General features: G+C 33.3%; 1 protein-coding gene, 1 long non-coding RNA gene and 1 pseudogene across 2 annotated transcripts; 1 reads left to right on the top strand and 2 right to left on the bottom strand.

Annotated features, from left to right (window-relative positions):
• Positions 1-3,722: 3,722 nt before the first annotated feature.
• LOC142618345 (uncharacterized) lies at positions 3,723-4,212 on the bottom strand. The gene is made up of 2 exons (XR_012841264.1): positions 4,076-4,212; positions 3,723-3,975 (listed from the first exon to the last, which is right to left on the bottom strand). It is a non-coding gene; the product is annotated as an uncharacterized LOC142618345 (long non-coding RNA).
• Positions 4,213-13,925: 9,713 nt separating this feature from the next.
• Positions 13,926-17,432, top strand: LOC142619090 (uncharacterized). Its single transcript, XM_075792156.1, has 2 exons — positions 13,926-16,845; positions 16,935-17,432. The coding sequence occupies exons 1-2, from the start codon at positions 13,926-13,928 to the stop codon at positions 17,225-17,227; spliced, it is 3,213 nt and encodes a 1,070-aa protein (XP_075648271.1). The 3' UTR covers positions 17,228-17,432.
• A 4,015-nt stretch (positions 17,433-21,447) lies between these two features.
• Positions 21,448-23,645, bottom strand: LOC142618700 (cytochrome P450 CYP82J17-like; annotated as a pseudogene).
• Positions 23,646-23,848: the final 203 nt, after the last annotated feature.

Raw genomic sequence — 23,848 nt, 5'->3', positions numbered from 1 at the left:
CAATGATGGTTGCTACGGGTTCGGAACCCAAGGATGATGTCTGGAAGACATCGGAGGTTCAACAGCGAAAGGCTGTGGCAGTTGTTGTGACGGCAGAAGCAATGTTGAGAATGGAGTAACACCAATAAAGACAAGACTACTAAGAAAAAGGTCAGAGCAGTGGCTCTGATACCATGTTAGAAATACTGAATGATTGTATTGTATTTCTCACTAAAACAATATACATAAGTGTCTTTATATAGGAGGCATATGAATGCAGTACAAGTAAGAGTGTAGTACAAGAATGTATGCTATACAAGTAATCTAATTGGGCCTAAAGCCCACAATACCATACACGTTAACAGTTATAATTGATGTTGGAACATAAATCTTACACAAGAACACATGATATTGAATCCAAATCCACAAGTTGATGGACAAGGCCAGAACTAAGAATTTTTGGTGCTAAGGTGGCCAACTCCTAATTTTATAGGTTATATCTTAAAAAATATTTAATAATTATAAATATTATAAAGGATTCTTGTTTGTGTAGTTATGCTGCTAGGCAAGGCCATAGACTCCACTCAACTCAAGGTCTCCAAGTCAGTCTATTGCCACGATGTATAGGCAACGCTACAAAACGCAGCTATAAGTATTTGTGTTTTTAGGAGCTATAGCTGCGTTTTAAAAATGGGGCTGTAGACCATTTTTTTTTGGTAGTGAAATGGGTTAGTCACTTCAAATATTAACATGGATCCATTTGATCCATCAGTGGGATGACACAATGGTCACCCTAGATTTGCCTAACCTTGCATGTGTTATTATTATTATTCGATAGAAATATATATTTCATATTTGGGCATGAGATGGATATATTAGATATTGTTAAAATATGGATTTATAGTTTTAATTGGACTATTTTAGTTAATTTTTCTATTTTTTACTAATTTAATATTTTTATATATATTTAAAATAATTATTAAAATAATTATGATGTCATCACGATTCGACCCCGGTTCGACTTTAGTTCGGCCTCAAAAACCTTGAATCTCTCCTTTTTACAGTTCAATAAACGGTCTGGGTTTCAAAACCATGATTGTAAGGTTGTTGTTTTTCTGGACTTAGTAAGTTTTTTTTTTTTTTTTTTTTTTTTTGGAGTCTACAAAAATTTTGTTCTGGTTTAGTGCTTTTTATATATAGTTTAAAATTCAAAGAGATTATCCACAGTTTTGATCCAAAATTTCTAGAAACCTCCAAATTCTCCCACTCTCATACCTGTGGATCTCTAAAGGGATTTTTATTTTTATTTTATTTTTTATACTTTCCTCACGTTTATCTACAAAGGTTGTCCATCTTTCCATCAAAACACAAACACCTAATATTTTTGCCTATCTTACCTCTTTCAAGCCAAAAGTCTCTAAAACACTAAATTTCTACTTCATAACATGTTATTATTGCTAATAGAATAAAAAAGTCCCTGAAAACCCAAAACATGACTCAAATCTTTTTACCAAAAAAAAAGACGCATGCTAAACTATTTCAATTTGACACACTTCATATATTTTTTTCTTTTAAAAAAAAATAATATTAATAATATCGTATTACCCAGGTTAAATGCTAGTATTCTTAATAGTATTGCCTGCATGTTATCTCACCATATATTTTTTAATTGACGGGATATTTTTTATATGTACTTCTAAATTGAAAGTGCATTTCTAGCATAAACTATTCATAGTCTGTGAATTTCGATGATTCTACTTCGAATTTTTAAAGAAAACATTGTTAACACAAATCTATTAGTATATATAATGGAAGAAGTCTAATTCACAAACCCTCCTGGTAATACATGTATCTATTATGAAATATAGTTTAAACTTTAAACACCATTTCAGCAAAACGGTCTAAATTTTAATTCTCATCCTGAACGATTTAAAAGTTAAAACAACAATCAAAAGACAAGATCAAAATCCCCTAGAGTTCCTAGTGTAATCTACTACATAAAGTTATTTTAATCTTGACCTTTCATTTGAAATAAGTGGTTCAAATTATACCAAGCCATTAATTCACTAATAAAAATATTAAAATTAAGGTGCCATGTCAGTTATTGGAGAAAAATAGATTGACACATCAGGTCTCAACATATGACCTGTCAAAACTTAACATTTATTTATTTATTTGTTGTTTTAAGAAAATTAGAAATTTTAGAAATCCCAAAATCAGAAACCAATCTAACCGCCACCACACCGATGAAAAATTATATTAGAAATTAAACGAAAATCCAAGAAACCAAGATCGCAAGGTAAAACACAGCAACAAGAGCCATAGAATGCGATCACATTCTGTTTTTGTTTTTGTGGATTTGGTAACAGTATGAAGCGTTGGTTTGGCTGTGCAGAGGTTTAGCTTTTTCGCATCTTTGGATTGTTGGCTTCATGACCGTGTGCTATGATAAAATCTCTAAGAAACCATTTATAAGTCAAGTAGCTCCAATTTGATCTTTGATTTTGTGTTTTGATTTTTCTATGATAATTGATAATTAATTGTTGTATTAACCCAGATCTAAATCCCATATCACAACCGAAGCAAACAGATGGTACAACTGGTTTTACCTTCATGTTTGCAAACCCACTCTCACCACCATCCTTAATCAGTTAATCCAAATCTTGAGTTGTTTGAGTTATGGAAAATGAAAAGTGGGTTCCAGTGCAATAGCTCGCAAACTTGTGGGAATCTAAGCTCGATGGAGGCCGATAATGGGAGTTCTAAACCTCTGAAAATTGCATTCAATGGAGGTCAAGTTCTATGTCATTCTCCGGCAAGATCCCATGAAAATAGAGGAGAAGGTCATTCTCCGGCAAGATCCAATGAAAACAGAGGAGAGGAACGAAATTGGGTTTCAAATTTTGGGTATTCTAATCTTCTATAAATTAAAGGGTATAATATCATTTTTATCTCTAAACTTACACAAAAGTTTATGTTTGGTTTCTAAACTTTCCTCTAAGTTCTACGTGACTTAATAGTGTGCTGAAGTGTGCTGAAGTGGTATTTGGCATTAACCAAACCAATTTATTTTTTAAAATTATAAACACGTGGCACACAATTATTGGCCCACATGAATTAAACAATTCTACGAGTGAGACAAATTTACCCACGCACAACACCTAGACAACCAAATCCAAACCTCAACCATCCCAAAAATCCCTAAAGCTAAAATGCTTTTAAACTCCAATCCCACGGCCTCAATAGGCAACTCTAACTGGAGACCCCAACCTAGAACCAGAATACTGGCGATGGAGCGTAATCAAATTTAGTCACAAATTAAAAGAGGACAACATAAAATAATAACAAACATTTATATAATAATAATAATAATAATAATACATTTTCTTTTAAATGAAGAATAATTTTTCTTATAACGTGTCTACTTATAATTTTTATAAATTAATAAATTAAAGAAAAAATTGTACGAAGCAAGGGCCAATAACTTGTTTTTGTTAGTCATTGAACCGTCAAGTACCAAATAAGTGTCGTTCTTTAAAATATGTTGTCCACACTCCATATTTTACCAGGTGTCATCAGATAGTTAATGGAAATAGGCAATAGAAAAATGGATTCAAACATAAAGGACCAAAAATAAAATGTTAAAATGTCAAGAATTAAAATGAAAACAGCCCAAACTTTAAGACCAAATGTGTACTTTAGTCTAATTATTACATAACTATTCCCTAATTATAGCCACAATCTTAGAAAATTATATAGTATTTATGAGATACAATAATCCGGTACACTCTTATTTCATATAAATAATAAATCTCATCATGAATCAATTTCATGTGAGAAAAATGAGTATCACATCCCACAGGTATTAAAGAATTACACAACCATCTTAGCAATGTTAAGGATGGTGGTGACCATCTTTCTGTGACGGGTCATCCGAGGGCAGCGATTTAAGTTTCCTTTGGACAACAATTGCTCGTGGCAAGGAACTCTTCTTTTCTGCAAGCAAAACAAGAAATTGGATAAATATAAAACTAGTTCATAAAAAACTTTTAAACCACGCACGCGAGAACACACTTAGATTAATTAAACGACTCACTGGCTGGTGGGACGACATTGCTTGGGTCAGCAATCACCTTTGTAGATGAGAGAAACAGAAAGAAAAGCATCGAGATTATGATAAGCCTAATGGAAGTCTTGGAATCCATTTATGGCTCAATGGCTGTAAGAGACCAGAATTAACACTTCATTACTTCTGTGACATATACACACACACACACACACGAAGGACAGCACTGTCTAAAGTCAAGTAAACCAACGTCAACACACGTTATTCTCTATTCAGCAAAAAAAAAACACACGTTATTCTCTCTCTCTCTTCTTTTTTTTTTTTTTTTTTTTTTTTTGTGGAATAATCCCGAAACTGCATATTCAATTACTAAGAAAAATGACCACCACACATTCTTGGTGCGATAGTCACTCCACAAGTATATGTGCTTGTGAGGTGTGAGGGGCAAGGTTTGGGGTTCAAATCTCCAAGAGGGAGCTTCACATACATATACACTTAAATTAGACTAAAGTAGAATTCTATCTTGTATAAAAATAAAAATAAAAATAAAAATACTAAGAAAAATGGGTACAGAGCAATAATAACGTAGACAATTACAGATCATAAATAGTCATGATGTATGAGTTCTAACACGAACTCCAGATATTCAACACACTATTTTGATCCTTTTCGATCCACAAAATATTTGAAGACTTCAAAATCATCTTCTTCAAGTTTTTCTCAATTGGGAGGCTTTAGTGCCCCTTTGATTATCATATTTTGGGCAAAAAATTACATTTATGGTTTCAAAACATGATAGTATGCGTTTACTAAAATTTATAAATTGTGCATTTTTTTTTGGGTCTAAATAACATAAACAACGGACAGCAACATCTAATATCCAATACGCGTTATATAATCTACTAATATCTTTTCCACAAATTTTTTGCAGAAATTTTCAACAACTTTATCTGTAACTTTGTCTCCATTGGGAAACTTAAGGTAGTTCTCAAGAAAAGAGGGCCCAAAATTTAGGGTATGATCTCGAAGTCAAGTAAACCATGCAAGCTTAAACCTCCTTTATGCAAGTTTGGCTCCATAAGAAGACTTAACGCGTGACTTAGCGTACATGTTTTACACGAAAATAGTATCCTTGGAATTTTCCTTCTTTTTTTTGAAAACATAATTATCCTAATTATATTTAAATGTGCTTAGATTTTTGTTTATTTATTTAATAATATGAGTGGCTTAAAATACCCATATGATGAGTGATAGGCCAAGAATTTATTGACCACTTAGGTAAATTAACCAATTAATTAACCAAGTGAATTAATTAAGTCAATTAACATGCAATACACATGGTAGCACAAACAAATCACCAAATAACTAAATGCAACGGAAGTAAAATTTGACACGGCTGATTTGTTTACGAATTGAGAAAACTATTAAGACAAAACTCTACCGGGTGAATGTAAGGTCACCACTCTAAAGAATCCACTATTATCAAAATAAGTGGTTATAAGTAAAGGGATCCCAGTACCTTATACCAACCTACAGTTAAACCCTTATCCCAATACACAATAGGACTTGTAATGTAGTGACAATCTCTCATTTCAATGTACGGCTCCAAGTACGTGACTAACCAATCGATGCACGGATCCCAGTACGTGACTAACACACCAACTTGAGAAGGATGTTGGCTGCAAAGTTCTTCAATTCATTCACACGATGAAGATCAAGAAGTTCCTTGGTTACAAAACCTTTGGCGCACAGACGCAACAGCTTCTTCAAAAGAAAGATGAACTAAAGCAATTTTTGTCTCCGGTCACAATGTGAGTGCAACAACAATTGCAACAACCTTTGCATCAAGTGAGATGACCCTTAAAATAATCCTTATATATGTCTAGGGTTATGAGAAAAGAAACCCTACACAAATAGCTTGGATATACGTGAAAAATAGATCTGAAAATTTGAATTTCGTAATCCTCGATAGATACAACTATCGAGCTATCTGTCGAACTTCAAATATTAAATCTTGATAGATACATACGTCGAGCTTTAATGAACAACACTTCTTCACTTGATTCTTGGACAGATTTGCAAAGCTTTGATACTTGGGCTTGAACTCTTGTTCCTTGAAATATTAAACACGTTCTAGATCCACCCAATTACAAGTAAAGTGCGTTTTGTCAAAGGATTAACCAATTCTAAATGACATATGTTCATAACAAGTCCTACATATGTTCTAACAATGAGCAATGTATCAATAAAAGGGTAAATAACTATTAAGAATAGTGGATAAGTTGATGTGCTCAATTTATCTAATTATTTGTGATATTATTAACCGTAGAAACTCATTTATAAATTGCGCTTTTTTTTCTTCTTCTAAATAACATAGTTCACATGAAAAGACAAAGGACAGCAACATCTAATATCCAATACGCGATATGTAATCTGCTAATATCTTTTCCACAAATTGTTTGTAGCAATTTTCAACAGCTTTATCCATAACTTTGTCTCCATTAGGAAACTTAAGGTAGTTCACATGAAAAGAGGGCCCAAAATTTAGAGTCTAATCTCCAAGTCAAGTAAACCTTGCAAGTTTAAACGGCCCTGTATGCAAGTTTGGCTCCATAAGAAGACTTAGCGTGTGACTTGGCGTGTTTTACACGAAAATAGGATCCTTAGAATTTTCCTTTTTTCTCTTTTTTAAAACAAAATTATCCTAATTATAGCTAAATGAGCTGAGATTTCATATATTTTTTTTAATAATGTGAGTTGTTTAAAATACCCATATATATGTTGAGAGGTGGTTTAAAGAAAAAGGACAGCAACATCTAATATCCAATATGCGTTATGTAATCTGCTAATATCTTTTTCGGAAATTTTCAACAGTTTTATCTTTAACTTTGTCTCCATTAGGAAACTTAAGGAAGTCGTCATCAAAAGAGGGCCCCTAAATTTATTATATCTTGATTTTTCTTCTTTAGACACTATTGTCTAATCTCCAAGTCAAGTAAACCACGCAAGTTTAAACGGCCCTGTATACAAGTTTGGCTCCATAAGAAGACTTACTTTGCGACTTGGCGTATTTTACATGATGAAAATAGGAGCCTTTAGAATTTTCCTTTTTTCCTTTTTTTTTTTTTTGGAAACACAAAATTGCCCTAATTATAATTAAATGTGCTGAGATTTTATTCATTTGTTTGATAATGTGAGTGGTTTAAAATACCCATATATATGTTGAAAGGTGGTATAAAGACAGAGGACAACAACATCTAATATCCAATATGCGTTATGTAATTTGCTAATATCTTTTCCACAAATTGTTTGCAAAAATTTTCAACAGTTTTATCTGTAACTTTGTCTCCATTAGGAAACTTAAGGTAGTCGTCATGAAAACAGAGCCCCTAAATTTATTATATCTTGATTTTTCTTCATTGGACACTACTGTCTAATCTCCAAGTCAAGTAAACCATGCAAGTTTAAATGGCCCTGAATGCAAGTTTGGCTCCATAAGAAGACTTAGGGTCTATTTGGATAGAACTTATTGCTGAAAACTGAAAACTGAAAATACTATAGCAAAATAATTTTTAAATGTGTGAATAGCACTGCGAGACCCATTTTTAATAAAAAATTGCTAAAAAAGTATGTAAACAGTGCATGCACAGTACGCAAACAGTGCGCGCACAATACGCGCACTACACGTTTGTCCCTCGCAGCAGAAACGAAGAAAAAAAAAAAAAAGAAGCAAAACATGGAAATAATAATCTGGATCCAAACGCCACCTTAGTATCGGTTAGGATTGTCACGTTTGCGTCCACGTTTCACGTTTCAGTTTTTTTTTTTTTTTTTTTTTTTTTTTTTTTTGCAGTAGCTTTTCAGCTTTTAAGGGAAAAAGTTACTGTTCACTCACTGACAACACTATTCACACACCGTTCATGTACTTTTTCATTAAAAATGAGTCTCGCGGCACTATATGCACATTTAAAAATTATTTTTCTACAATATTTTTAGTTTTCAGCAATAAGTTCTATCCAAACGGATCCTTAGCGTGCGACTTGATGTGTTTTACATGAAAATAAGAGTCTTAGAACTTTACTTGTTTTTTTTTTTTTTTTTTGAAACACAAAATTACCCTTATTATAATTAATTGTGCTGAGATTTTGTTTATTTGTTTAATAATGTGAGTGGTTTAAAATACCCATATATATGTTGAGAGGTGGTATAAAGACAGAGGACAACAACATCTAACATCCAATACGCGTTATGTAATTTGCTAATATCTTTTCCACAAATTGTTTGCAGAAATTTTCAACAGTTTTATCTATAACTTTGTCTCCATTAGGAAACTTAAGGTAGTCGTCATGAAAACAGGGCCCTAAATTTATTATATCTTGATTTTTTTTCTTCGGACACTACTGTCTAATCTAAAAGTCAAGTAAACCACGCAAGTTTAAATGGCCCTATATGCAAGTTTCGCTCCATAAGAAGACTTAGCGTGGGACTTGGCACGTTTTACACGAAAATAGGATCCTTAGAATTTTCCTTTTTTATTAAAAAAAAACTATACTAAATATAGTTAAATGTGCTGAGATTTTATTTATTTGCTGACTAATGTGAGTGGTTTAAAATACGCATATATATGTTGAGAGGTGGTTTAAAGAAAAAGGACAACAACATCTAATATCCAATACGCGTTATGTAATCAGCTAATATCTTTCCACAAATCGTTTGAAGAAATTTTCAACAGTTTTATCTGTAACTTTGTCTCCATTAGGAAACTTAAGGTAGATGTCATGAAAACAGGGCCCCTAAATTTATTATATCTTGATTTTTCTTCTTTGGACACTACTGTCTAATATCCAAGTCAAGTAAACCATGCAAGTTTAAAAGGCCATGTATGCAAGTTTGGGTCCATTAGAAGACTTAGCGTGGGAATTGGCATGTTTTTCACGAAAATAGGATCCTTAGAATTTCCCTTTTTTTTTTCATTTTTAAACAAAATTATCCTAATTATAGTTCAATGTGCTGAGATTTTATTTATTTGTTTAATAATGTGAGCGGTTTAAAATACCCATATATATGTTGAGAGGTGGGTTAAAGAAAGGGGACAACAACATCTAATATCCAATACGCATTACGTAATCTGCTAATATCTTTTCCACAAATTTTATGTTGAAAGTTTCAATAGTTTTATATGTAACTTTGTCACCATTAGGAAACTTAAGGTAGTCATCATGAAAAGAGGGCCCCTAAATTTATTGTATCTTGATTTTTCTTTTTCGGACAGTATTGTTTAATCTTCAAGTAAACCGTGCAAGTTTAAACGGCCCTGTATACAAGTTTGGCTCCTTAAGAAGACTTAGCATGCGACTTGGCATGTTTTACATGAAAATTGGTGCCGCAGAATTTTCCATTTTTTCTTTTTTCTTTTTTTTTTGAAACAAAAAATTATCCTAATTATAATTAAATGTGCTGAGATTTTATTTATTTGCTTAATAATGTGAGTGGTTTAAAATACCCATATATATTTTGAGAGGTGGTTTAAAGACAGAGGGCAACAACATCTAATATCCAATACGCGTTACGAAATCTGGTAGTATCTTTTCCACAAATTGTTTGTTGAAATTTTCAATAGTTTTATCTGTAACTTTGTCACCATTAGGAAACTTAAGGTAGTCGTCGTGAAAAGAGGGCCCCTATATTTATTGTGTCTTGATTTTTCTTTTTCGGACACTGTTGTTTAATCTCAAAGTAAACCATGCAAGTTTAAACGGCCCTGTATACAAGTTTGGCTCCATATGAAGACTCAGCGTGCGACTTGGCGTGTTTTACATGAAAATTGGTGCCTCAGAATTTTCCTTTTTTTCTTTTTTTTTTTTTTTTTTTTGAAACACAAAATTATCCTAATTATAATTAAATGTGCTGAGATTTTTTTTATTTCATTAATAATGTGAGTGGTTTAAAATAGCCATATATATGTTGAGAGGTGGTTTAAAGACAGAGGACAACAACATCTAATATCCAATACACATTATGTAATCTGTTAATATCTTTTCCACAACTTGTTTGCAAAAATTTTCAACAATTTTATCTGTAACATTGTCTCCGTTAGGAAACTTTAGGTAGTTGTCATGCAAAGAGGCCCCAATATTTATTATATGTCAATTTTTCTTCTTCGGACACTACAGTCTAATCTCCAAGTCAATTAAACCATGCAAGTTTAATTGGCCTAGTTTGCATGTTTGGCTCCATAAGAAGACTTAGCGTGTGAATTGGCATGTTTTACATGAAAATAAGATGCTTAGAATTTTCCTTTTTTTTTTTTAAACAAAATTATTCTAATTATAGTTAAATGTGCTGAGATTTTTTTTATTTGTTTAATAATGTGAGTGGTTTAAAATACCCATATACGCGTTATATAATCTTCTAATATCTTTTCAACAAATCCTTACAGAAATTTTCAACAGTTTTATCTATAATTTTGTCTCCGTTATGAAACTTAAGGTAGTAGTCATGGAAAGTGGACCCCTAAATTTATTGTGTCTTGATTTTTCTCCTTCTGACACTGTTGTCTAATCTCCAAGTCATGTCAACCAAGCGAGTTTAAACGTCCCGGTATGCAAGTTTGGCTCCATTAGAAGACTTAGCGTGCGACTTGGCGTGTTTTACATGGAAAAAGGAGCCTTAGAATTTTCCTTTTTTTTTTTCAAACACAAAATTGTCCAAATTATAATTAAATGTGCTGAGATTTTATTTATTTGTTTAATATTGTGAGTGGTTTAAAATACCCATATATATGTTGAGAGGTGGTTTAAAGACAGAGGACAACAACATCTAATATCTAATAAGCGTTATGTAATTTGCTAATATCTTTTCCACAAATTGTTTGTTGAAATTTTCAATAGCTTTAAAGACATGCTGCTAACTCTACAGATCGAACCTTTTTCCCTCTAGACCTACTTTGATACCATGTTAAATTATCGATTGTCTCAAAAGTTTAAGCTAGTGGAATATGGTAAATTTAATCATTTAACCAATACTTCTAACATGTCTAATCTCCAAGTCAATTAAACCATGCAAGTTTAAATTGCCCTGTGTGCATGTTTGGCTCCATAAGAAGACTTAGAGTGCGACTTGGCATGTTTTACACAAAAATAAGATCCATAGAATTTTCCTTTTTTTGATTTAAAAAAAAAATTATCCTAATTGTAGTTAAATGTGCTGAGATTTTATTTATTTGTTTAATAATGTGAGTGGTTTAAAATACACACACACACACACATATATATATATATATATATATATATGTTGAGAGATGGTTTGAAGACAAAGGACTACAACATCTAATATTCAATATGCGTTATGTAATCTGCTAATATCTTTTCCACAAATTGTTTGCAGAACTTTTCAACAGTTTTATCTGTAACTTTGTCTCCATTAGGAAACTTAAGGTTGCCGTCACGGAAAGAGGGCCCCTAAATTTATTGTATCTTGATTTTTCTTCTTCGGATAGTACTGTCTAATCCCCAAGTTAAATAAACCATGCAAGTTTAAACGGTCCTGTATGCAAGTTTGACTCCATAAGAATTAAGAAGATTTAGTGTGTTTTACACGAAAATAGTTCCTTAGAATTATCCTTTTGAGTCCATGCAAAGACCTTTACCAGAAATTAGTTGAAGACATTTAAACGGCCCTGTAAGCAAGCTTGACTCCATACGATGACTTAGCCACTTAGCGTGGTTCACACGAAAATAGGGTCCTTGGAATATCCTAATTATAGTTATATGTACTGAGATTTTATTTATTTATTTAATACTATGAGTGGTTTAAAATATCCACATGACGAGAAGTGTTCCCTCAGTATCAGTAAAAGGGTAAATGACTGTATGTAACTAACTCCATGATGGATGGAATTTATAAAGATTAATCATTATTAAAACATAAAGAGGGTTCTGTTGGTCTCTAATGTGAATGACAACTCATTAGAGTAGGAATCACAAACATGAGGACTTCAGATTGTACTGAAAAATTTCAGGGGTTGGTTTAGTGATTTCAAAAACTTCATGAGATTTATGAGATCCTGAATTTGAAACTTCTTGCCAGAACCTTCAGGCTACCCCAAAAATAATTTGATTCCTGATTCTCTTATAAAATAACAAATCCTATGAATTTGAAGTAATAGTATCTACCAAGTGGGTGTCGTTACACATTTATCATATTATGGTGTGTTGCAATATTCATATGTGAGCAGTGTAGTTGGTTAAATAGTGAAATCCTACATTGGATATTAATGAGAAGAAAGAATGGTTAATATAAAATAGTTAAACTCATATCTATTGGGCTTAATTCTTTTGAGTTAAGTGTGTTTTTATATGTTATATTAATTTTTTTTTAAAAGACTTTTGAATGCTTTAAATCATTGTAGGCTACGTTAAACATGAATTACTTGAATTAACACAACTATTTTTCAATTTAGCTAATTATTTGTGATACAACTAATTGTAGAAACTCATTTGGAAATATACCTGATAAGCTATTCAAATTTAACATACTTAATAGAAGCGAGTCACTTTTGATCAATATTTTCTATTTTGCTTTGAAGAGAAATAACTAAAGTATTGTGTCATTCGATCATTATCTTTCTTCATTTCTTTATGTTTTCTTATATGATGTGTGTATATATAGGTTTCAGTCTCGCTAAATATTTGTTGAAGGATTTTTACTATTAATTATTGAAATCAATATATATACACTTATAGGTTTAGCGTATCAAAAGTACTTTTTCATATTTATCATTCATATTTGTTTTGCAATTTTCAATAAGTTACACCATAAAATACATGTTTGTGATATCTGCCAATCTGAATACGTGGGTAGTCTCAATCTAGTACTTTGTAATATATGATTCAACCGTGTTCATTACAGCAACTACAAGTCCATTTTAAGGGAAAGGAAGCAAAATTAGTAGCCGCTCAATTGTTGTAAATTTTTAAATTAAAAAAAATTGTTGTAAATTAATGTGTACCCAATTAAATTGATTTATTTAAAAATATATATATATTTTTGCTAAATAATTTAACTGATGTTGCAGCCGTTGAAAGGCCATTAGTTTCATTGATTAAGAAATGTCAAACGGCAATGTTGTGCATTGGAGAAGGGTGAAGTAAGCAAAAGACGTAGTTACTTTATTGTTGTACATCAATGTGATCTATACTATTGAAATGATGTCATAGCCAATTATCAATGAGAGCCGTCAATCAACAATGTTGATTATGAAATGATTATGTTTGTACAAAGCTCAACTTTAGTGACTCCCTAATGTTATGGTATACGAAAGTACTATCAACTTCAGTATGTTTTTCATTATTATTATATTTTTTTGGGTACGAGCAGGTACATTCTCTTTAAATATTTTTTGGGATTGTGCTAATTATTCATTTATTTGGATTAAAAAAAGTATGTGGTTTTTTTGTTTGTGGATAAAAAAGTAAAATGCAATTAATTAATTAACAGTACGTATAATGCCTGGTCATTGCGCGGGTACAAGTCTAGTATTGGAAAATTGTGCACCCCATGTAGAGAAAAAGACGTGATATTCAGAGAGTCAAAATCATATTTGCTTTACAATGCATTCAAAAAAGTACATTATATGCATTTAAAATAAAATAAAAAAAAGTTAGTGTGAAAGCTCCAGCAACCATCTGACATTTCGTGAAGAATAGTCCAATTCCATATTTGTCTTTAATCTGAAAGAAATAAATAAATAACTACGTATTTGTCGTACCCATTGACGACGACAATTGGTGTGCAAGAAATTAATGGGTAGCTTAAACATATTATAAATATATATTGTTTTTGAGAAACAGCTTAGACATATTACGATAGAGTTTTGAATATGTTTTCAACTTGTAAAACAAAGACCATTACAATGTCTAGCTTAAAAAAAGTATTTTCTGTCCTTATAGCCGCCTTGGCTGTGTTCCATTCCTCATTGGATGTTGCTTCTCTTTCTGTGAATGAAGAGGCAGAGGCAAATGCTCTTCTTAATTGGAAAGCCAGTCTTCAAAATGAAACCCAGTCACACTTGCCTTCATGGACTCTCCATCCAAATAATGCTACCAATTCTTCGAGTAATCAAAATAAAAGCTCCATCCCATGCAGTTGGTACGGCATTTCATGCAACCCAGCAGGAAGTGTTATTAGATTAAACCTGACTAACTCAGGCTTGAAAGGTACACTCCATGAATTTTCATTCTCATCTCTCCCCAACCTTACATTTGTTGATCTCAGCAGGAATGAACTCTTTGGTACAATCCCAGTTGAAATTAGCAACCTGTCCAAACTTATATATCTTGATCTGTCTTCCAATAACTTATCGGGGGAAATCCCACCACAGATTGGCTTCCTGACCAATCTTGAGTTGCTGGACCTAGATAAAAATCAACTAAATGGATCGATTCCTTGGGAAATAGGTCAGTTGAAATCTCTTAGTGGGCTTTTATTGTATGCCAACTGCCTCCATGGCTGCATTCCTGCTTCATTAGGTAATTTGAGCTACCTGACTTACTTATATCTCAACAATAATTCCATTGTGTGTACCATTCCTGCATCTTTAGGTAATTTAAGCAACTTGGCTTATTTGTTCCTCCAACATAATCAACTTTCTGGTTCCATTCCTCCAGAAATCGGAAACCTCTCCAATTTAGTTAAATTTGACATATCAGACAATAATCTTACAGGCCTCATCCCATCTACTATTGGAAACATAGAGAAGCTAACCATGTTGCACATGTATGAAAATCATTTGTCTGGCTCTGTTCCCCAAGAAATAGGAAAGTTGAAGTCTCTTATCTATTTAAGTTTTCATACAAATAATCTTTCTGGTTCGATTCCCACATCACTAGGTGATCTAAGCAACCTAACTGTTTTACACATGTACAACAATCAACTTTCGGGCACCATTCCTAAAGAATTAGGAAACCTAGAGTCCATAAAGGATCTTGAACTGAGTAGGAATAAGTTGACTGGTATTGTTCCAAATTCCTTGGGTAAGTTGAGCAACTTAGAATTTTTATACCTCCGTGATAACCAACTTTCTGGTCCCATTCTGCAAGAGATTGGAAATCTAATGAACTTGAGTGAGTTGCAGTTGGATACCAACAACTTCACTGGATTTTTGCCTCAAAACTTATGCCAAAGTGGATCTCTACAATACTTTAGTGCAGACAACAACCATCTCACAGGTCCAATACCCAAAACCTTGAGAAACTGCACGAGCTTAGTTAGAGCCCGCCTTGAAAGAAACCAAATCTTTGGAAATATATCCGAAGATTTTGGTGTCTACAAAAACCTACAGTACATGGACCTAAGTTACAATAGATTTTATGGTGAAATCTCTCCAAATTGGAGCAGGTGCGCACAACTAACCAGCCTACGGATTGCTGGGAACAATATCACTGGTGGCATACCGCTTGAAATTGGAGACTTTGCTCAACTCCAATTACTTGATCTTTCTTCAAATCAATTGGTTGGGGAGCTTCCAAAGGAATTTGGAAAGTTGACCTCTTTGCAGCAGTTGATGTTGAATGGAAATAAACTTTCTGGTGGTATACCCTTAGAGCTTGGATCATTTACGAATCTTGAGTATCTAGATCTATCCACTAATAGATTTGGCAAGTCGATCCCTGCAAATATAGGGAACCTTTCAAAACTACATTACTTGAATCTGAGCAACAACAAGTTCAACCTCAACATTCCAATTCAAATTTGTGAATTAACTCAATTGTCCTGGTTAGATTTGAGCCATAACTCACTCGAAGGAGAGATACCTTCACAAATCAACAAGTTGCAGAGCTTGGAGTTGTTGAATGTTTCCCACAATAACCTCTCAGGTTTTATTCCAACTACTTTTGAAATGATGCGTGGCTTGTTGTGTGTCAATATATCCTACAATGAGTTGAAGGGTCCTCTTCCCAATAGCACAGCTTTTCAAGAGGCTCACATTGAAGCATTACAAGGTAATAAAGGACTCTGTGGAAATGTTACCGGATTGAAACCCTGTAGGGTAGGGCATACTTCAAAAAAGGGACATAAAACCATTTTCTTCATCATTTTCCCTTTTTTGGGAGCACTTTCACTTGTATTGGTATTCTTTGGAATTTTCTTCTTTGCAAAAAGAAAATGGCAAAATCCACGAATAGACCAAACAAATGGCGTGGACAAGGAAAACGTGTTTACAATATCATCTTTTGATGGAAGAACATTGTACCAAGAAATCATTGACGCAACCCAAAATTTTGATGCTAATTTTTGCATTGGAAAGGGAGGATATGGAACTGTCTATAAAGCCAAGCTAATATCAAGAAAGACAGTCGCAGTGAAGAAACTACAATCCTTGCATGATGGTGAGATTGCACAGCAAAAAGAGTTCTTAAATGAGATAAGGGCCTTAACAGAATTACGACATCGAAATATTGTTAAATTTCATGGCTTTTGTTCACATCCACAACACTCGTTTTTGATTTACGAGTACCTTGAAAGGGGTAGCTTGGCCACAATTTTGACCAATGATGACGGAGCTAAAGAGTTGGATTGGAATAAGAGGGATAATATCATCAAAGGTGTTGCTCACGCTTTGTCTTACCTGCACCATGATTGCTCACCACCAATTGTTCATAGGGACATATCAAGTAAAAATGTTTTGCTGGATTCAGAGTACGAGGCTCATGTTTCAGACTTTGGCATAGCTAAGCTTCTTAATCAAGACTCATCCAACTGGACTTCACTTGCCGGCACATATGGATATGTTGCACCAGGTAATGTACTTATTTGTTCAATTAATATAGAACATAGATCATATGCATACATTGGCGTAATATTCTTTTTTCTTTTTTCTTTTTTGTAGAGCTTGCTTATACAATGAAGATAACTGAGAAGTGTGACGTTTTTAGCTTTGGAGTTTTGGCTATTGAAGTGATCAAAGGAAGGCATCCTGGTGAAATCATTTCCATTCTATCTGCTTCATCAGTAGAGGAGAATTTATCGTTGAATGATTTGTTAGACGAACGCCTTCCACCTCCCACTCTTGAGGTTGAGAATCAATTGATTCTCATCATAAAGCTTGCAATTGCATGCTTGCATGCTAATCCAGAATCTAGACCAACAATGCGCATGGTCTCTCAGGTGTTATCAAGATGAGTTGCACTTTCCTAGAGCCATCCACAGTCTGACTAGAACAAGCAAGGATATAAATTATATGGGACACTATTCTGTTGAATTTATGCTGCTGAAGGCAATTGTTTGTTTTAAGATTGTGTGTGTGTGTGTTTTTTTTTTTTTTTTGATGAACTGTTTTAAGACTATGTAATGCCTAGAGTACTACTAGATTTTTAATTGCAAGTATCAATAAATTACTACTATGAAGACACATGTTTGATTGGCCATTTCGTATGCATTATAAAGGTTTCGAATGTAGTAAAATAAAGATTCGCACGTATTATAGTGATCTTTGGTTTTAGTCATTTAATTCCAACTGAGGCCCAAGAAAATATAATGAAAATATTTTTTTGTTATAGTATAGCCCTGTTATCAAAATCAGATATTTGGAAGCAAGGTCAATATCCCTACCATGCCAGTTGTCAATAAATGATGGTAACTATTCTTGTCTGCAAGATGCCATTAGAGAAACTAAAAAATCTACGGTGGATAACAAACTTTTCTCCATGTAGGCAAGAAACTGGATGGACCGAAATTAAAATGAACCTTAGCATATGCAATTTGAAAATAAAACAAAAAAGATGGTGTCTGCCTGCTGAGGCTGTACAACGATCTTCGTAATCCTGACGGTCTTTGATGTTGTTAGACTCGTGTACTCCAAACTACCAAAAAAAATTAAAAATTAGAAGAAGAACAAAACAAGAAGTTTAAATATGTTGTGATGGGGAACTTTTTAGCTAACTCCTACAAATTAGCTATGGGATAGCTCTCACCTCCTACAAGTAAGCTGAGGGATAACTCCAAGTCCCTACAATTCAGCTAAGGCGGTCATCCACAGACCCTCTATATAAAAATCAAGACACCTTAAGTTTGAGGTACGTGAAAAAGAATATATTCTAAATCTCTTATGCTTTGAGAGTTCTTAGAGATCTTGTGAGGGACTTAATCATTGGACGGTTGTTGGCTTGTAGGCCGACCCCAAATTGACGCTTTTTGAGAATGTATTCATTCTTGTAGGTCTTCAGAAGCTCTCCATTTGGACTGTCAACTCATTGACGATTTTTTATGCATCATTATGTTGCAATACCAAAATTAGAGTAGATTAATACTTATTAAATCAACACAATTAAGGGTTTCCAATTTTTCACTACAAGAAAAATGCCTATTAACGACCAAGAATTTTTTACGGATCCAAAAAGCCCTCTCAAAAAATCTTATTTGTGATTGCAAAATAAAACCCTTGCAAATACTTGGTAAAATGTGAAATATTTGTGACCAACAAGAAAAGCTGTCGTAATTATGTGTTATAACCGTCACAAATAATAATATTTTGAAGGGAAATTTTCCCTCCATATTATTTGCGAGGGACAATTAAAAATCTCCAGCAAAAAATGTATTATTTGTGACGGTTAAAAAAAAGCCGTCACTAATACTAAATTATCTGCGATGGCTAGGATCGACCTTCACAAATAATCATTATAATGTCAAAATTTTTGGAGGAAAATGTTCCCACCAAATTATTTCCGATGGACAATAAAAATCCCTTGCAAAAAGTTTATTTTTTGTGTGGGTTAAAAATATGCCCTTACTAACACTAAATTATTTACGAGGGCCACGATTGACCTTCGCAAAAAAATCATTAAAATATTAATTTTTTTTGGAGATAAAAGTTATTCTAAAATTCAAAGAAAAATAAAAAGAAACGTATAAACATATAGCACTTTGTATTCTTTAGATAAAACTTTTTTTTACAGTCTAAAAAAAAACCTTTTATATACATCTTATATAAGAAAGGTCTTTCCTTATTTTCTAAACAATTGTACCCATAAAAAAATGATAACACTTTCAACTTTAAAATGGTAACCTAAAATTTAAGAATTTCGGCCTTTTGTACTCTCTCTCTCTCTCTCTCTCTCTCTCTCTCTCTCTCTCTCTCTCTCTCTCTCTCTCAAAAGTAAATAAAAATTTCTTCCCATTAAAATCTTAGCCTTTTGTGCAGTACATTCCTAGGACTAAGATGTTATTCCTCGGGCTAAAGAAGCTGCAGGATCGGGCTGACCTCATTTCATATTTGAAGCAATCTACTGCATCTTAAATACTCCCAGACTTTTAGTTCCCCAATTCCATTTTGCAGTTGTTGGAGATCTTTTTTTTTTTTTTTTTTTTTTAAAGGATGGTACTAGTAGAGATGAAGAGAACAACTTAATCAATAACATGAGGGAGGTTGAAAACAGCTTGGAGGGTAACTCAAAGGAAGACTAGTATAGATTTTGTCATAATTCTAGTTGTTTAAGTTTAAAACAAGGTTTAATTTCAGGATTTCTTTATACATTCTATATTTTAAATTTTGAACTTATATGAATTTTTATCTTTCAATTGATCAATTTTTAGTAATTATTGTACTATTGTAACATGATAGTTAAAAAAATGATATAAAATAATTATAAATAAATAAGTAATAAAATATTTCAAAAATTATATAAAACATTATCATCGATGACATAAAAATTTGGTCATAAATAATTTTATAGTGATGACAAAGTCCCTCGCAATTTATAGAATAGCGATGCCACTTAACCCCTTGCAAAAACATTTTAAACGATAACTAATGTCGTCACTATTATTCCTAACTAATTGCAAAGGTTTAAAAGCCCTCACAAATAAATTTTAGCGATGGCATTATTTGTCTCTAAAAAATATGTCGTTAATTTGAAATTCGCAAATAAATAATTGCAAGGGTATAAAAGTCCTCACAAATAGTTGTTAACGATGATTACTCCCCCTCGCTTAAAATAAGTTGTCGACTTTTCTCGTCGTTTGGTAATATATTTGCGAAGGTGAATTTGTTCAGTAACGACAGTAAATTGCCCTCATAAATTATCTATTTGCGAAGGCATGGTCGCAAAATCTCTTTTAGCAACAAGAGCAAATACGACGGCCTTCGAGGGCCACATGCCCTCGCTAATAGCCTTTTGTGATGATATTTGAATTTTTGCGAGGGTATATTACCCTCGCTAGTAGACTCTTTTTTGTAGTATTTGATTGAGAATATATGTACCTTGACAATGTGGGAACTATATAATATACTCATCCTCAAAAAAGAAATCCTTATAGTTTCTTCTCCTCCCCTCTCCCATTGTCATACCTTGAGAAGAGTTTTTACCCAAACAAAACCCACACCCATTCAAAGTGTAGAGATTATTTTGGAGTTAGGGAAGCATTGGGTCTTTGCCAAATTAATCCGATAAGGCTTGGTGGTGCAATTAGGCGGTATTGCAAGATCCAGGAAGCTAGTGAAGATAAGAACTCCAAAAAGTCCGTTGGTAACTGGAACTTGGAGAGCTCAAGTATTTTGTGTAAATTAGACTTGGAGAGTCTTTTTGGTATCCTTGAACTCCAACTTTTTCATTAGTAGATCATTTTAGTTTGGAGGGCCGCAAATGGATTTTTACACCAAATTCTTCAGTTTTCCTCTTCGATAATTCATCACGGTGTTATCTTGAGTTTGATATTATTTTCCGTACTGCCCTTTACATTTTGGTATTGCATCCTTGTGTTCATCCAAGCAATTGTTGAATACTTCAGTTAATTAATTGACTAATTACCTATATTCCACTTTAATTGCATATAGCCTAAAAATAGTCTAGCCGTAATTAAAATTCGGGGATCATAATTAGCTTTAGTAAATAGACTATCGAACTTTCAATATGTCCTACTCTTAGGTAGTGGTGAGGAAATAATTTGGAGTATAAATTAAAAAAACTAAGTGTCTATTTGGATACTACTTATTTAACTGAAAACTAAAAACAAAAAACAATAAAAAATAATTTTTTGTTTGTTCACTTTTGAAATTACTATTCATTTTCCTTTGTGCACAGTTCATGTCCCATGAACAGTGCAAGGGACATGAACCATGCAAGAGGCATTGCACTGAAAAAAAAAAAAAAAAAAAAAAGGTGCAAAACGCTACCTAAATGTGCAAAAAGTAATGTACAACAGATTACTTCATAAGGGGAAAAAAAGATATAGAAAAAGAAACACAACACAACAAAAACATGTCCAGGAAAGTACCACATTAAGACTACATAATTATTCTCCTAGTAAAAAAGATTAGGCAATATCATTAAGTTATGATACTCTTGAAGCGTGAAAGCTCATTAAAAACATGTACTCTAGTCAAACGTAGTCTACATTTCTGTCTGTCATTGATAGAGTTCTAGAGCAAGAAGTGGATTAAGAAGAACATCAAGGGGAGTTGCCTTGGGTAAGGTAATGCCCAAGCCTTCAGTCATGTCTACTGGCATATTCAATGGTGTCGTGAACACAAATCCTTGAAGTAATCTAGCTAGTGTCAAGTGAGATACTTGCAAGCCAAATGTGTAACCTAGGCAAGATTGTCTACCAGACCCAAATGGTACGAGCTCAAAATGTTGCACTAAAGCATCTATATTTGCAAGTTTTGTGAGGAACCTCTCTGGAAAAAACTTATCTGGGTCATCCCAAATCCTCGGATCTCGGTGCAACTTCCACAGATTAACAAAAACACGAGTACCCTTTGGAACATAATAGCCACATACATGGCAATCCTCCATGACTTCATGTGGAATTGATAAGGGGGCTGGGGGGTACATGGTTTTTGTTATCATGGTCGTCCACCCATCTCTCTCTACCAACCTTGAGATCGAGCTCTTCTTAGGCTTGCTTCAAAGTGTGCTTGTTGTTCAGTAATATAGACAGGAGCCATTTCAAGTTAAGAGATGTAGATTCAGACCCACCTAAGATGAGATTCTACATGAAATTGAGACCACACTTAGAAAGTAGAGTTTCTTTATTGAGTATTGTTCTTTGTAAATAAAAGAAACTATGGTCTGTTTATTTTATATATTAGAATGAACATATATAGGTCAAAGACACAATAAAAGCTTGGTTGATTAATTAATCTGTGGAATGTTATTAGCCTATCCTAAAAATGGACTTAAAAAAAAGGAGAATTTTATAGTAATATGAATCAAAGATGTATATAGAAACTATTACTATTAGTGTATACTATTTATATGGAAAATTATTAGGTGATTGAAGAATACGGTGACTTATTGTGTCCTAGTCTCATATTCATCATAGACCCCTTCATGAATTAAGTGGTGGGATTCATCATAAATATGAGAGAAGAGAATACCATGTCATTATACTCCAAAAGTATCTAACTTCTCTATCACTCTGTATTCTCAACAAGGACTAACATAGATTATGCAAATATAATTCAAAGTATTAATCTTTCATTACAAGACAATAATAAATAAACTAATTCATAAACTGTAGTCGGCTAGAGGTCTATAGCAAGACTCAATTATTGGTAGTTTGTGCAGTTTATTTATTTATTGATGGGGTAATTTCAGCAATATATGATTATGATTTCTAATATATATTTTGATTTATAATAAAAGAGTAAAGACAGTGACACAATATTTTCAAACAAAATTCTAGGTTACAAACTATAAATGGCAGGTAAAAAATTAATATTAATAGTGTGCTCAGATAAAAAAACATGCCATCATCCTCAATTACAGATAACATGACATCAATGAAGTCTGGTTTGTCGATTTGTTCACTTTGGGCCCTCCTCATTGCATGTTCTTCAACCCAACCTCCAACTAGAGTGTCTAATTCCCTTCCAATTTGCTTTATGGATTTTACTTGGCCCAGAAAATGTTCTAGCCTTCTAGAAATGGAACTAGATCCGAAACGGCAGGGATCCCAGATACATACATGAACTCTTTAATAAAGTTTCCCTATTCTTTGTGCCTCTCCATCATTTCCATCATATTGAAGGTTAAGCGCTCAATCCACTCACTAATCACCACCCTAGCTTGGTTGTTGTGTTTTTTGCTCATGCAAAGAGTGTACAAATCTTTAATCAAATTGTCGACCTCAATAACTTGCACATTCTTTAGTGTCTCAAGCCGACGACTAGAGAGGAGTTCTAGCATGGTTTTCTTTCTCATCTTGAGTCAGAATTTTCCGTAGTTGATGAACCCAAATGCTGCATAGTTGTAGGCAAGGTACTTTCCATGGCTAGACCTTGGACGACCAGCCAAAGCCTTGTCATTTGTAGTGAAACACTCCTTGACAGCCTCATGATTGCTAATCACAACTGTACTTTTCGTACCAAATCGGATCTAAAATATGGGACCATATTGATCAGCCATAGCTGCCAAGGTTTCGGGCAATTGGGTTTTTGCCACCTAGTTTGTGAAGGTGACCTATGATTGGCAAGGCACCTGATGGCTGGGGCCAACATACCCTTACTTTTGTGACTACCAATTCTCAACCTCCATAGATTGTACAACAGTACCAATACAAAAGCCCCTGCAATTGCAAGGAGATGAGAAGTAATTTCCATGATATCCTCAAACTTGAGGGAAAGCAAGATGGTTTCTAAATGGTGAGAAAAAGGAGAAAAATAGGGATAGGATGGCTAATAGCAGTAAGTGGATGAGATTTTGCCAAGTGGCAAATTCTTCATTTAGGCTTCCACCTCAACGAGGATTATATTTATGTCCAAATATTAGTTCATTGAATGTGTTGATGGGTTAAATGCACATA

This window comes from Castanea sativa, chromosome 12 (genome assembly GCF_040712315.1).
Source record: "Castanea sativa cultivar Marrone di Chiusa Pesio chromosome 12, ASM4071231v1".
NCBI lineage: Eukaryota > Viridiplantae > Streptophyta > Magnoliopsida > Fagales > Fagaceae > Castanea > Castanea sativa.
The sequence above is the reverse complement of the archived record's forward strand: the minus strand, read 5'-3'. Positions and strand labels throughout refer to the sequence as shown.

What these genes read in the sequence shown, in the direction of transcription:
- LOC142619090 (XM_075792156.1), top strand. Translation starts at nt 13,926, where the DNA reads ATGTTTTCAACTTGTAAAACAAAGACCATTACAATGTCTAGCTTAAAA. An exon ending in ATATGGATATGTTGCACCAG is followed by an intron (nt 16,846 to 16,934) that starts GTAATGTACTTA and finishes TCTTTTTTGTAG; the next exon opens with AGCTTGCTTATACAATGAAG.